Below are 13,807 nucleotides of genomic sequence, written 5' to 3'. Positions count from 1 at the left end.
CAAGAAGAAAACATTCAAGGATGTAATACACCAAGATGAAAACAAACCACATCTACATAGCAACAGTTGATCCGAGAGCGCCCTCTTCTGCTCTCGGGAGAAAACTGTTGTTTCTTTTTGAGGCAAAAATATTGATGAAACATCATTCTTTATTAGGTGTGTTTTCCCCAAAAGTCTTGCCATTTGGGGGCGGGTGTGTGTGTGTGGAACAGACAGGCATTCAATTCATAATGCACTGGTAATCCAGAGACTGGATTATACCACTTAATGCAGCAAGGGGAGATATGCTCATATAGATTCATAGAACTGTAGAATTGGAAGGGACCATGAGATTCCTCTAGTCCAACTCCTTGCAATGCAGGAATCTTTTGCCCAACATGGAGCTTGAACCCATGACCCTGAGATTAATAGTCATGTTCCATTGAATGCCTGTCCATTTTTAAAAAATCCATTTAGAAGACTAGCTATCATTGAGAAGGCTTGCCTAATACCTCCCTCATTAACATGTTAGTTTTCTATGTGAGGGATTCATGTATGTGTGAAGGAACATTCAACAACTTGGGAGTCTGAAGTGATGCGGCCCATACATTTAGTTTTTTAACCACCTCGGTGAAAATTCAGCTGAAGCTGGTCCTGAATGTGAAATTCTAGTTTATTTATTTAGTTTGTTTACATTATTTATTAGCTGCTCTTCAGCCAAAGCTGTCATGGTAACTTATGAATAAAAACATAACATTATTATTATTATAATAAAAAAACCCCAACACATTGCAGAAGACAGTTCAAATTGCCAAATTGGACAAAAACACACTGTCCAATCTTCTGCCCCCCCCAGCAGTACATGTGGGCTCCCATTTGGCTCCTCTTTCCCTATCTGTGGTCTAAAACACTGAGCCTCTTGGGCTTGATGACCAGAAGGTCGGTGGTTCGAATCCCTGCAATGGGATGAGCTCCCGTTGCTCTGTCCCAGCTTCTGCCAACCTAGCAGTTCGAAAGCATACCAGTGCAAGTAGATAAATGGGTATCGCTGTGGCGGGAAGGTAAATGGCATTTCTGTGTGCTCTGGCACTCATCACAGTGTCCCAGAAGTGGTTTAGTCATGCTGGCCACATGACCTGGAAAGCTGTCTGTGGACAAACGCCCAGCTCCCTCGGCCTAAATGTGAGATGAGCGCCGCAACCCCATAATTGCCTTTGACTGGACTTAACCATCCAGGGGTCCTTTAGTTTTACCTTTTCTAGCCTAATCTCATTCTGGCTACATTTCTTATTATAGTCACCATGAAATAGCAACACTCTGCCCACCTCTATCTTTATGTGCCTAAGCTACAGCCGATATTGATTGTATGCCTGTGCTTTCGCATCAAGCTGTTGATCTAGATTCATTGGTATAGATTTTTCCTTCAAAACACAATAGAGTGTATTATGGCACCTTAAATAAGCAGATTTATGGCGACATAAGATTTATAGACTAGAGTCCACCAGAAACAACTTTTCTTTTTTGTTTCAACTTTACGTACAGCTCTGCTTCATTGATCACTGCACATTTGTAGTCCACCGGTCAGTATGCCATGCCCTCTGTACATGTGAATGTATAGGAATGTGGTTCCTTTGACTAGTATATTATGCCACATATTGCTTTTCCTTGCACAGGAGATTTATACTGGTATCAGAAAAAGAGAATGATCGAAACATGAAGAGCCATGCATGATTTTCCCCGGGTATGAAGCCCAGTCTATAGATGGAATGGTGCAGACACAGCCTTTTCACACACAAGACATTCTCCACCGGAGAAAAAGTAGCACATGCAACAGCCCTCTGTATACTGGATCCATCAGATTTCCTTGTAAAAGTGGCAACACAAATTCTTACATTTCTTTGCAGATAAGAATGCAACTATTATATCATCCCCGTGCAGCACAGTAAGGAGATCGTCTTTCAATTATTCACCAACGATATTGCAATAATTAATTCATGCAACAACCTGTTTAATTAGCCAGGCAGATTTTCTGCTGTTCACAGCAGGACGTTCTTCACAGGAAACCCCACAAGATGCCTTGAATTGTCTCCTGGCGTTAAGCTGATCCTACAAGTGTTGCCTTTTTAGGGACAGCAATGTGCTAAGCTTATCATAAAATATATCAATAATTGACCCTGTTACCTCAATAACACAGCTAGAATATTCAGAGTATCCACTGTGATATTTTGAGTATGAAGTCATCAGAACAGAGTGGACTGAAAAGTAACTCCCAAGTATTTAAAAATTTTAACTTGTTCTTTTACAGGTCTTTCCAATAAACCTGCTATAACTATATATTCCTTTAACACCCCTGTTTGAGAAGATCTCTTGCAAGTTTTTAGAATTTAGATGGTGTGTACTGCACTAATGTAAGGTGCGTAAGAAAACACTCAGTGCTGGATTTTCTCTAGGCAGATAATTGGAAATGCACAAGCAGAATTAAGAGGACAATACTATCTCACAGGGTTATTGTAAGACAGTGGTGGCCAAATGGCCCTCCAGATGTTTTGGGACTACAATTCCCATCATCCCTGGCCACTGGTTCTGTTAGCTAGGGATGATGGGAGTTGTAGTCCCAAAACATCTGGAGGTCTGAGTTTAGCCACCACCGTTGTAAGACTAAAATGGAGAGTTGAGAATCAGTGTTATGTCACCCTGAGCTCCTGGCAGGAAATGTGGATTATAGATATGATAATAAAATTTAAAAATAACAATTTTTAAAGCCTATTGTAGCAAAGTCTTGTGGAAACAAAAGTGAACAAATGCATTATAGCAGGCATCCCCAAAGTTCGGCCCTCCAGATGTTTTGGACTACAATTCCCATCATCCCTGACCACTGGTCCTGTTAGCTAGGGATCATGGGAGTTGTAGGTCAAAACATCTGGAGGGCCGCAGTTTGGGGGTGCCTGCATTATAGCATTTTGCAGACCAGAGTGAATCAGATGCTAGGGTTAAATAAGCATTTTACCAGCAGGCTCCATTGGCTTTCTTGGAGGAGGGTAGAAAGCCAAGATGTGAAATTCTATTAATTACCTGAAACTTTATTACCACTAATTATATACTGGTAGTTAAAATAATAGGTACGGTAGTTAAAATTATAGGATTCACCAAAGCACCCATCTTTGACCTCTTCATTTCAGGGCATGAATTTATTTGGTAGTGCTTAGTACTTCCTTCCAAAGACACACTGATGATCCAAAAGGCAAATATTTATTAGGGGGGGGGGGCAACCAATAAAGGCAATGCACACAATTTTCAGCACAGTAAAACTGCTACCCTATTCAAACCTACTAGTAAGTAAGCCTCGTTGAATTCCATGAAACTTATTCCCATATAAGTGAATATAGGATTGCAATTTAAATCACTTGATCTGATAATGCCTTGGTAAAGGTAAAGGGACTCCTGACCATTAGGTCCAGTCGTGACTGACTCTGGGGTTGCGGTGCTCATCTCGCGTTATTGGCCGAGGGAGCCGGCATACAGCTTCCAGGTCATGTGGCCAGTATGACAAAGCCGCTTCTGGCGAACCAGAGCAGCACATGGAAGCGCCGTTTACCTTCCCGCTTGTAGCAGTACCTATTTATCTACTTGCACTTTGATGTGCTTTCGAACTGCTAGGTTGGCAGGATCTGGAACCGAGCAATGGGAGCTCACCCCGTCGTGGAGATTCGAACCACCGACCTTCTGATCAGCAAGCCCTAGGCTCTGTGGTTTAACCCACAGCGCCACCTGCGTCCCGTAATGCCTTGGTACATCTTTTAAAATAATGTTTAAAATTGTTTCTGATTCAAGAGATGCCATGGTCTGAATATATATGTGTGTGTGTGCAGATAGATGATAGATAGATAGATAGATAGATAGATAGATAGATAGATAGATAGATAGATAGATAGATGATAGATAGATAGATAGATAGATAAAAATAGCAACAGTTTCTTAGTAATCCTATCAACATTGTGACAATGTTAACTGCTCCATCTAAATTGTTTTGGGAGATGTGCCAGTTTATAAAACAGCCTTCCTCCAGAGTTGTCCTAAATAGATAGGTTTTCTCATTTAAAGCCACCCACACATCTAACCAAGAAGACAGAATAGTTAATTGCCTCCATCCATAGTGTATAAAAGGAAGGGGCTCAACAAAAGTGCCAGTAATTATTCTAATATTTTCTTCCACTTGATAAGGTAGGCATTTCAAGGTCTCAGAGAACAATGGTGGTGGTATCTTGAATGCTGTATGGGTAGAGGAAGCCCTTGAGATATTATGGTCCTGAATTCTGGCCTGGTGTTGTTGTTGTTTTTGCTCCAAGCCACGATGATAAGCCAAGGCTTGTTCTTGGCTTACCTATCATGGTTTCCTTGAGCAAAGCAAGCAGTGACCACCAAGCTGAATATAACAATGAGCCAGGGATTGTGGTTTGCTACCTCTGGGTGCTAATGTGGAGGGGGAAACAGCCATGGTAAATGGTTAACTATTGTTTACTTTGACATGTGAACTGGGCCTGCAAGTATGGGGGACTGAGACCATCAGATTTAAAATCACAGTATAGAAAAGATGCAGGCTTAAGCCTTGTGGAGACTGCATCTAGGAAAGGCACCCATTTTTAGTATCTTCTTCACCAAAAGCCATCCCATAATTCTTCCAAATATTCATTAAAAACAAGTCTCTTGAAACTTGGAGTAGTTTTCTACAAGGATTTAGTGTGAAATTCCGTATTCTGCTGGTTGCATTCATAAGTTCAAACTTTAACATAGTGATTTTTACTGTTGTGTGAAAACATTTAATTGGCACTGATAGAGCTTTGTTACATAACATCCTTGAAAGTCTATGCATTATTGACAATGCCAAAGGCAATAAGATATTGAAACTAACCAGGTGGCATGGGGGCAGGATAACACTTCCTTCTTGTTTTAATTTTCAAACATATTAATCATCACAGTTTCATACTAGTGTTATGCCAATTTCAATTTTACAAAGCTTTACAGGTAGTTAAAAAAGTGTTGTGCCATTCAGTAAATGTTACAAACAATAGGAAAATGCATGCTAAAAATGAGGTCAATTTTAAAAAATACAGTCATTTAACAGATGACCAGCAATAGATTTTATACTACAGTAGTCTTAACAGGTGGACAGGAATTTAACCAGAAACTCAACAGAAAAACTACTCAATAAAATGACAGTCTTCTTTTGATATCGTAATGCCCTGCATTTTCCCTGACTTAACTCTGTGCACCTGTTCCCGTTTGCTACACTTGCCACACTATTCCATGAGAGGTTTTCAAAAGCTTAGAAATACAAATAATAAACCCAGTAAAAAACATTTATTATGATAAATGATAATGGGAAGGAAAGCCGGGCATAATTGTCTATGTGGTATGGGTTTTTAATATGAAAGCAGTCAAATATACAGAAGAGTCTCTTCATCACTGCCATTGGTGAGTGACAGCGGCTGTGTTTACTTTTCTCCTCTTTTCTGCCTCCAGAGGTTTTGGTGAGCTTGTCTGCGTCAGCCTTGTTAATCTTATCAGCCTTGCAACTGTTGGCAATTGCTGACAGGACTCCATTGATCTCCTCTTCAGCCTCGTCATCCTCCTCCTGGTAAGAATCACAATTGGACAAAACCACTTGTTCATCAGTTCCATAACACACATCCTTTAAATATCAGCCAACAATCCATTTTATCTAAGGGCTACAGATATACCAGTGCTTGGAACAAAACTAGTTCGGTTTAATAAAGTTCACTGAATTCAAAAAGCTCTGAATTACACCTGAAACTAATGCCCATATTTGCCTGCTGAATGGAACATGTATTACATTTGTTTGGGGGCAGAATGATTTCTAGGTCATCTTCAAATTCATTCTCTTACATGTGTATTTTTTCTTCTTCTTTACTCTTTAGACTCTTTGGGACTTGAAGCTTAAAGATTATAATTGTGGGGGAAAGTAAATGAAAACCATTCACATTCCACTGTGTGTGTTTCAATGTTTTCTTAAGCTTCTTAAGGAAAAAAATTACACTTCAGCTCAGCAGGTTTTCTGGGCACAGTGGTGGAGTGGATAAGGACCAATAAGCTGGGTTTGAACCCTCCCCACAAGGACTTCTCCATGCACAATGATGAAGAAGGCAAATCTACATGTGCCTTCCTTTACAAAAAAAGGGGGGGTCTTTTCTTCCTATTTGACATGAAAGAAACATCTACAACAGGCATCCCCAAACTGCGGCCTCCAGATGTTTTGACCTACAACTCCCATGATCTCTAGCTAACAGGACCAGTGGTCAGGGATGATGGGAATTGTAGTCCAAAACATCTGGAGGGCCAAAGTTCGGGAATGCCTGATCTACAATGACCTTTGATGTTCAGGGAATCTCATCTTAGTCATGGCAAGTAGGTTTTGGATCTGGCCAGATCTTCCCTCAGCTATTTAATTCTGCATTTTATTCACTAATCTTCTCAACATTAAAGTGGATCAGCTTCACTTGTGACTTTTCATTACGGCATAAACAATAATGTTTACATTGCTTAGACACTGGCACCGTTACTTAGAAAATAAAAATACAAAATGCTAAGGGAAGCAACCTCCTTAACACTCATTGTAAAGGGAAATGATATGGATGATCATCTATAAACTTTTATGGACCCATCTACCTGGGTTGTGTTGGGGTTTTTTTTTAGAATGCATTTTTTTCAGTTGGAGATATCGGGTTTTTTATGCTGAAATGATTTTTTTTTTTTAAAAAATTGTATTAAGCAGCAGGTTTATTGCACAGCGGGAAAGGATGCTAACCACACATTCTTTTTTCTTTTCCGGTTTTCTGAAACTTGTTTGCAGGTGGCTGATGCTTTATCAGATTGCTTTTAGCTCCTTTATGTTCCCTAAGAGGAAGCTAAACCATGTGTGAAATCCAGCATCTGGCATGACAAGTTATCAGCTTAGTGTCTGTATGTTAGAATACGCTCTTCTCTAAGGAACCTTAACAAGATGCGTTTCTAGCACAAGTTTACTTATCCTATTGCCCTAGCGAAGAGAAGAAAGAGAATCTGTAATAGAATGACAAATACCTATCTGCTATACAAAATGTAGAGTATCAGGGGACATTTAAAAGACTGCTGAGGGGCTCAGAGAGAGAGAGAGAGAAAAGGGGAAATTAAACAGTTTCGCATTATGAAAATCAACCTTGCATATCAAAAGGGAGCTCAACTTTGGAGCGTATTTTTAAATACTAATGCTATTTACTCTGCTCTCCGTTTCTGCTCCTAAGGAGAGAATAGCAAGCAGATGGCAATATCAAAGGATATAAAAATCAGTTGCAGGATCTATGGAAAGCAACTGTACAGCAGCTGAAACCTACTGGAAATGGCATCTGCTCCTGCTTCTTGCTTCTATTAATGGATGTGTTTGTTCGAATCCAACAGTCCACAGGATGGAGAAAAGAGGTCGCTTTTGTGGGAAGTTATCCATTTTCATGGTTTTCTATATTGTACTGTCTACTAGAGAGCGCCACAACATTTATTAGGGATGGGACTTGTCTGTAAGGGCTCTACACTTCTTACAATCATTTTCCCATTCCTCTTTTTGTCCGCTGTAAGATTTTGGACGGTGCAGGCCAATGAATTGCTAGCAGCTAGAATATATTTCTCAGGATTCGTTTAGGACTGAATACAGGTTTCTCTTTCTTCCCATTTTACCTTCTTTTGCTCTGGATGATGGAAGCACAACATAAAGGCACGATGGCATTTCACACTGCTCGGTGGCACATAGCAGTGCTAAAGTCCTTACTGGTAGCAGAACAGTGTATATTCAAACCTCTCAGGGCCCATTCAAACTTTACAGGGCAATCAACAAAGTTACTTGTCAACTGTAGTTCTCTCAGTAAAGACCTGTAAGACCAGACGTGTGCCTGTAAACACACTTGTCTAGCATGTCTGCTAGTTCACACAGAAAAATATCCCCTACAAAGCCCCAAAGGATTCACCAGGAGACCTGGAAGTGCCATGTGGCAAACACAGAGGTTGCTGTCGCCAACACCTGATCTACCTGTGCAAAACAATGAACCACGGCAGTTCAGGAGGGGTGATGCCAGTTTTGATTGCACTGAGCTTCCTGCAAGTAAAAAGCAAAACAAAAGCTAACAAACTGGGGAGAAATATTCTACCCCAGTCTAAGCCCTGCTGTGCTGGTTTTTCATCTGCAAAACCTTTTTTTTACATCAAGAAACATTCCGAAATGTGATGTCCCACCACAGTCTGAAATGACACTCTGTTCTACCATCTCATTCTGTTTCACGCTGGATCAAGACCATTGTGCTCCTGAACCACACAATAGTCACAATAAGACCATGATTTATTTCAGCTTTTTAACACCGCTTTGGGGGCACAGAAACGGCCTCAATGCAGTAATGACCAATAAATCAAAATAAATCAAAAACACAAATTAATACCAGACATTAGCTATCTTTAGCAGCAGCACATGAAAAGCTCAGGCGATGAGACAACATTAATAATAAAGACAATCTTTCATGGTCTTTCTGAGCATTGAAAAGCAAATGGTCCTTTATGCCCACTAACTGCTGATGGTTTACAGGGCAGAGCTTTCCCTGATGATCTCACCTAGCATTCTTTTAAAAGTGCTGGGTCCGAGCCATATAGGATTTCAAAGTGATGGTCACCACTTTGAATCGAGTCCGGAAAGAAATTGGGAACCAATCTGCAGTGAATAATGGCAGAAGCAAGGCGAAACCTGGTCATGCTACAGCAGGCGGGGAATGTACAGCATGTTGTAAAGAGCTGCTAAAAGTTGGAATCATGATGTGCTTTCATAGCAGAGGAAGCAATGGACAGGAGGGATTGAAGAGAGGCTGTGGAAGTCAGTAAATGGGGGAATTAAAACAAAACAAATACCTTTGTGAGTTTCTTCATTCCAGATCGATTAAGGGTGCAGAAATGAGCTACTGCATACTCCAGTAATGCGCCAAAGATAAAACTAAAGCAAATACCCAGGTAGACATCAATTGCCTTGATGAAGCAATTAGCATTAGGAAGTGATGTCCTGGCTCCCATCATAAGAGTTGTCATGGTGAGCACAGTTGTAACACCTACAGAAGCAAAACGAGACATCAGAGGTGATCTTGCATGACTAGCAAGCAACACCATCTCCTGCTGCCTCTGAGCAGAAGCTGCTGAACATTTACTTGACGGTGAGGTCTTCTGTCATCTCATTTTAACCCACCTCATTTGAAAGAAGATGCAGAAAATGTTTAACGTATGAAGATTTTGAGGTGTTCAGACTACTTTGGATAAAGTTTAAGGTAAAGTTCTGCACCGTGGTGAAAAAGGAGCAGAGTGTTTTATTATTGCATCTCACCTATTACATTATTGTATCTCACCTATGCAGATTCTGGCTGGCACTGATGACTGGCTTATCCAGAATGACACCCAGGAGAGGACAACCAGCAAGCTGGATGGCACATATGTTTCAAGGATAAAATACAGAATGTTCCTCTTGAGCTCAAAATGGAAGACTAACTTTGGATAGTGCCCTGTGTAGTGAATAAAGAGAGACATGCAACAAGTCATTTAGATTTCTTGACAATTTCTTCTCCATGTACAAGTTTAAAAAATATTTTAAAGCTTCAGATCAAATCTTTATTATTATGACCAGCATTAAAAAAGGTAAGAAGCACACAGAACACATTATTTTAAAGCTTCACAGTTTTTTAAAGCATACAATCACCAACTTGCTAGTTCACCCGTCATACTTATATCTAATTTCTATTTAGTGTTTGCCCATCACTCTAAGACAAACCATGGCTTAGCGCATATGTGTGAATCTGCTGGCCTCTGAAGAGGAGGCAGAATTCACTTTGTTTCTCCCCATGCTTTTCAGGTGAGTGAAACATGGCAGCTAACCCAAAGTTTGGCTTAATGTGGTCTCCTGAGATGGTCTCCCCCTTAGCCACAAGGGCTAAGCTGCCAGGAGCGCCACGGCGATCCACCTAGGGGGATGCCACAGCGAGCTGCCCACGGAGTCCGCCTGGCAGAAACAAGCCCCAAGCTGCCGTTTCGGACAGTGCAGGGCGCGAGCCACTGCGTCACTCCCAGGAGAGACTTGTGGCTTGGGTGCATTGCAGGCCAGGCCCCACGGTACATGCCGTCCCCCACCGTGTGCCATTTTGTCACCCCCTACGGCTAGACACCACACACCCCTTCCTACACTCCTGTAAGCTGCCCAAAAGCCTGGAGATACAGCAGAGCAGGTACAAGTTGCTCCTCTGGGGCCTATGACTGCCCAGCTCAAGGAAGGACTACCACCCTGCCAATTTCATCTGATTGTAAAAAACACAAATGTGAAATAAGATTTGCCTACTGAAATCAATGGGAAATGATTTAAATAAATTAATAAAACCTTCCCCTCTCTCTCCCCCACTCCAATCAGGCACACAGTGAAGAAAATGGCTGAAAAAAGCCATGGAAATTAATCAAGCCACCAAAGGAAATAATGACATGAATTGTAATTATTAGCACATCCTTATATTTTTTTAAAAAATCCTGGCTATACTTCGTTTATTGTTAGAAAATATAATCCTATATAAATGAGAACAATGGCCTGCACTTTGCTTTTCTTTGTGTTGTTTACATATTCTCTCCCTGAAACATTCAGAAGTGAACATGTATTTTATTTTGTGATGAGTGAACAGGTTCTGCTTTCTCTCTGGGCAGAGCAGCAATATGGAATCATTAGCCTTCTTTGAGCACGATGGCTAGCCTGTAGCGGAAGCAGCGAGGAAAGCAAACAGATGCCACTTATGTAAGAAGCAAGATACTGTCTGAACATGAAGTCAGCTAGTGGAGATCTGTATTTTTATACCTATTTATAGGCATTTGCTGTTTTAATGTGAGTTAGGACTTCGAGTCATCTTTAGTGGAAGGCAAAAGATTTATACGATCTGAGCAGAAACCAGAGTATAAAATAAAAATGGCATAATGCAAAAGCATATTATTGAGTTGTGAATCACATATGTAATAGCTGAGGTGGTATGTAAAAGAAGCTCTATCTTCCGTGGAAGAGCAAATGTGTGCAGCATCCAGAAGGAAAAGAATAATAATAATTCAGTGCATCGGACTGTTCTTATCACACTGAGGCATGCAACCCGGGGGGGGGGGGGGACTGGCAGCCTTCAACTGTGAGAACCAGGATTTGCAGAAGATGCAGCTCAGAGAACCTATTAATGGTTCCATCATCTAACAGCGTAGTGGCCCCTGCAGGGAGAACATTCTTGGTGGTGGCCAGAGGCAGAGCTTCATGCTCCACCACTGGGGGCGGAGAGCAGGTGCACTGCCCCCAGGGACATGGCGTGCGTTCTGGGGGTGCGGCACGCTGGTGCGCTGGGGCGGGGTGCACGATTTGGGGGCGTGGCGTGGCAAACACAGGGGTGGGGCGTGCGTTTTAGGGGCAGGGCGGGGAGCCGCAATGGCGCCCTTGGGGTCATGCTGCCAGGGGTGCCCCACCCCACCGCCCCTATCTTCCTACGCACCTGGTGGCGGCCCCCAAAGGATAGAATCAGCGGCCTGCCAAATCCTATCAATTTCAGCTTTTAAATGAGCTTTAAAGACATATTTATTTAGTCGAGCTTCTATTGTTTAATATGCTTACTTTATTTCATTTAGTTTTACTGGTTGTTCTAATAGATTTGAGGGGTTTTTTTGGGGGGGGTATTCGTCTTAGCTTGAAAGTTATGTGCAGATGTTCTCCTAACCATAATAATATACTGCTAACAGAGACTGTAATCCTGTATACATTTACTTGGGAGTAAGCCCCCTTGAACTCAGCAGGACATCTGAGTGGGCATGCATAGGATTCAGATGACTTGGTATACAATAAAGGTTTTTAGTCAAGCAGTCAAGGTCCAGCAGCACAGCCAAGTTTTTAAAATTCATCATCATCACCATCATCACCCTAAATTTATTTAATAAACTCAAGGTGGCATATGAAAGATATTCCCATGCAGTCTGCCATCCAGACACTGGCCAGATCCAAACTTAGCAGCAGCATCTCACTATTCAGCAGCAGCATCTCACTATTTCATGTATTTCACTATTATCTTTTTATTCTGTTTGAATGCTGTGACATCTTTTAATTGCTGTGTTTTATATGCTGTTGGCCATTCTGTGTTTTTTTTTTTTAAGGTATAGAACAAGGATGTTCAACAGGTCAATCGTGATCTACTGGTAGATCCCCATGATGTTTTGGTAGATCGTGGCTGATCTCTGGCTCCCTTTCCTCTACGTCAGTAAATCTGACTCCTGCCCTGCCCCCTTGTCCCGCCCTCCATTGTTTGAACTCAGGAAGGGAATATGGAGCTCCCTCTGTGTGGCTCATTTCATCCATAGTGGTGTTTTTGTGAGTGAGTTAACCTCAACTTCCCTTGCCTTCCTCCCCCCAAAAAACAGCACTCCCCTCTCCCCAAAGAAGCCTGCACCTTAAAACCCCAAAACCTGTCTTTCCTCCTCCCCCAAAAACCTGAAGAACTTTGAGCTGAACCCTAAAAAAACAGGGGTAGATCACTGCCAGATTTTAATTCTGAAAGTAGATCGCAATCTCTTGGAAGTTGGCCACCCCTGGTATAGAATATGAGAAAGAAAGACAGCATCATCATCTGCCTTCAGACCATTCCCAGCTAGCTTTATTGAAGTGAACTGGAAAAACAGAAAGGTCAGGAAGTAAGTAGGATTTTGACTGTAAATGAACTCTTGAAGAGTTACCTACCTGTTTCATAGACAGCTTCAGAACTAGAGGTGTAGTGGTCTTCTACTGTGTACTGCGCCAATCGAAGGGTTTCTAAGCCTTTAACGGAATCATTTCCCCTCGTCCAGTAAAACGTGACATCATTTATGTTATAACCCCCTGGGAAGAGAAGAAGAGAGGAATTTTACTAAATATAGAAAATGTGTTTGTTTCCATATATAGTATATGTCTTCTATGTTCTGGCAAAGCTTCTGTTAATTTCACTTCATTTACTGGTTTCCCAGAGAATCCTGGACTTTAGGATTTTAGTAAATGCCTAGAAAATACACAACAGGAAAACAAAAATCAAGAAATAGACCTCAGCCTCTAAATATTCCATGCTTCACACAGCTGCACAACAGATTGTTTCCATTTTTAAATCCAAAATTCACCTTCACAGCTTAAAGTCCCCATCCCTCACCTTAAATGGAGATATTTCATTTAAAGATCATCTGAAAGAGCTTGTGTGGCTACCTGTCTAAATTCGCGTATGAATGCAACATTCACTTATAAATAATATGACTAAACTTAAAATGTACAGATCCAGAGGTCGGTTTACACTCATTTTTAATATGTGTAAAATCATACAGGCTGGCACTCTGCATGGTAAAAAAAAGGGGGGTAGATCTCAAAATCCCCCTCCCATGTGAATAAGCCAGAATGCTTGCATCTCTTCACCAACAAAACACCTACACAGGGGGGAGTGTTCTGCTTGTGTTATCAGTGTATGTTTTATGCTGGAGGCATGTCTTGAGTTCTGGGGGCAAATCATGACTTCTGTCAAAACCTGAATATAGGATTGCTCTGCTAGTAACTTTGTGAAGTGAAGAAAGGTAGGATCCTGTGCTGGCAATGCAAACACTATGTTATTATGAGAGTAGGGCTGGGCAAATATGTCCATTTTGGTTCCTCTTAGTTTCTCATTTTCCCAATCTTAAGTTTGGTTCTCCATATTTTCACATGAGAGTACAGCTTTTTAGAAAAACAAACATATATCCTGATGAAAAT

The 13,807-nt window shown here is 41.3% G+C and overlaps 1 protein-coding gene across 1 annotated transcript in view; it reads right to left on the bottom strand.

Annotated features, from left to right (window-relative positions):
* Positions 1-5,153: 5,153 nt before the first annotated feature.
* Positions 5,154-13,807, bottom strand: part of LOC118096324 (gamma-aminobutyric acid receptor subunit pi-like) — a 31,309-nt gene continuing 22,655 nt past the window's right edge. Inside the window, exons 6-9 of the mRNA XM_035137989.2 lie at positions 12,782-12,919; positions 9,402-9,554; positions 8,917-9,110; positions 5,154-5,611 (exon numbers count right to left, since the gene is read on the bottom strand). Coding sequence (XP_034993880.1) covers positions 5,303-5,611; positions 8,917-9,110; positions 9,402-9,554; positions 12,782-12,919 — 794 coding nt within the window. The 3' untranslated portion in view covers positions 5,154-5,302. The remainder of the gene's footprint in view (positions 5,612-8,916; positions 9,111-9,401; positions 9,555-12,781; positions 12,920-13,807) is intronic.

The sequence above is a fragment of the Zootoca vivipara genome, chromosome 5 (genome assembly GCF_963506605.1).
Source record: "Zootoca vivipara chromosome 5, rZooViv1.1, whole genome shotgun sequence".
Taxonomy (NCBI): domain Eukaryota; kingdom Metazoa; phylum Chordata; class Lepidosauria; order Squamata; family Lacertidae; genus Zootoca; species Zootoca vivipara.
The sequence above is the reverse complement of the archived record's forward strand: the minus strand, read 5'-3'. Positions and strand labels throughout refer to the sequence as shown.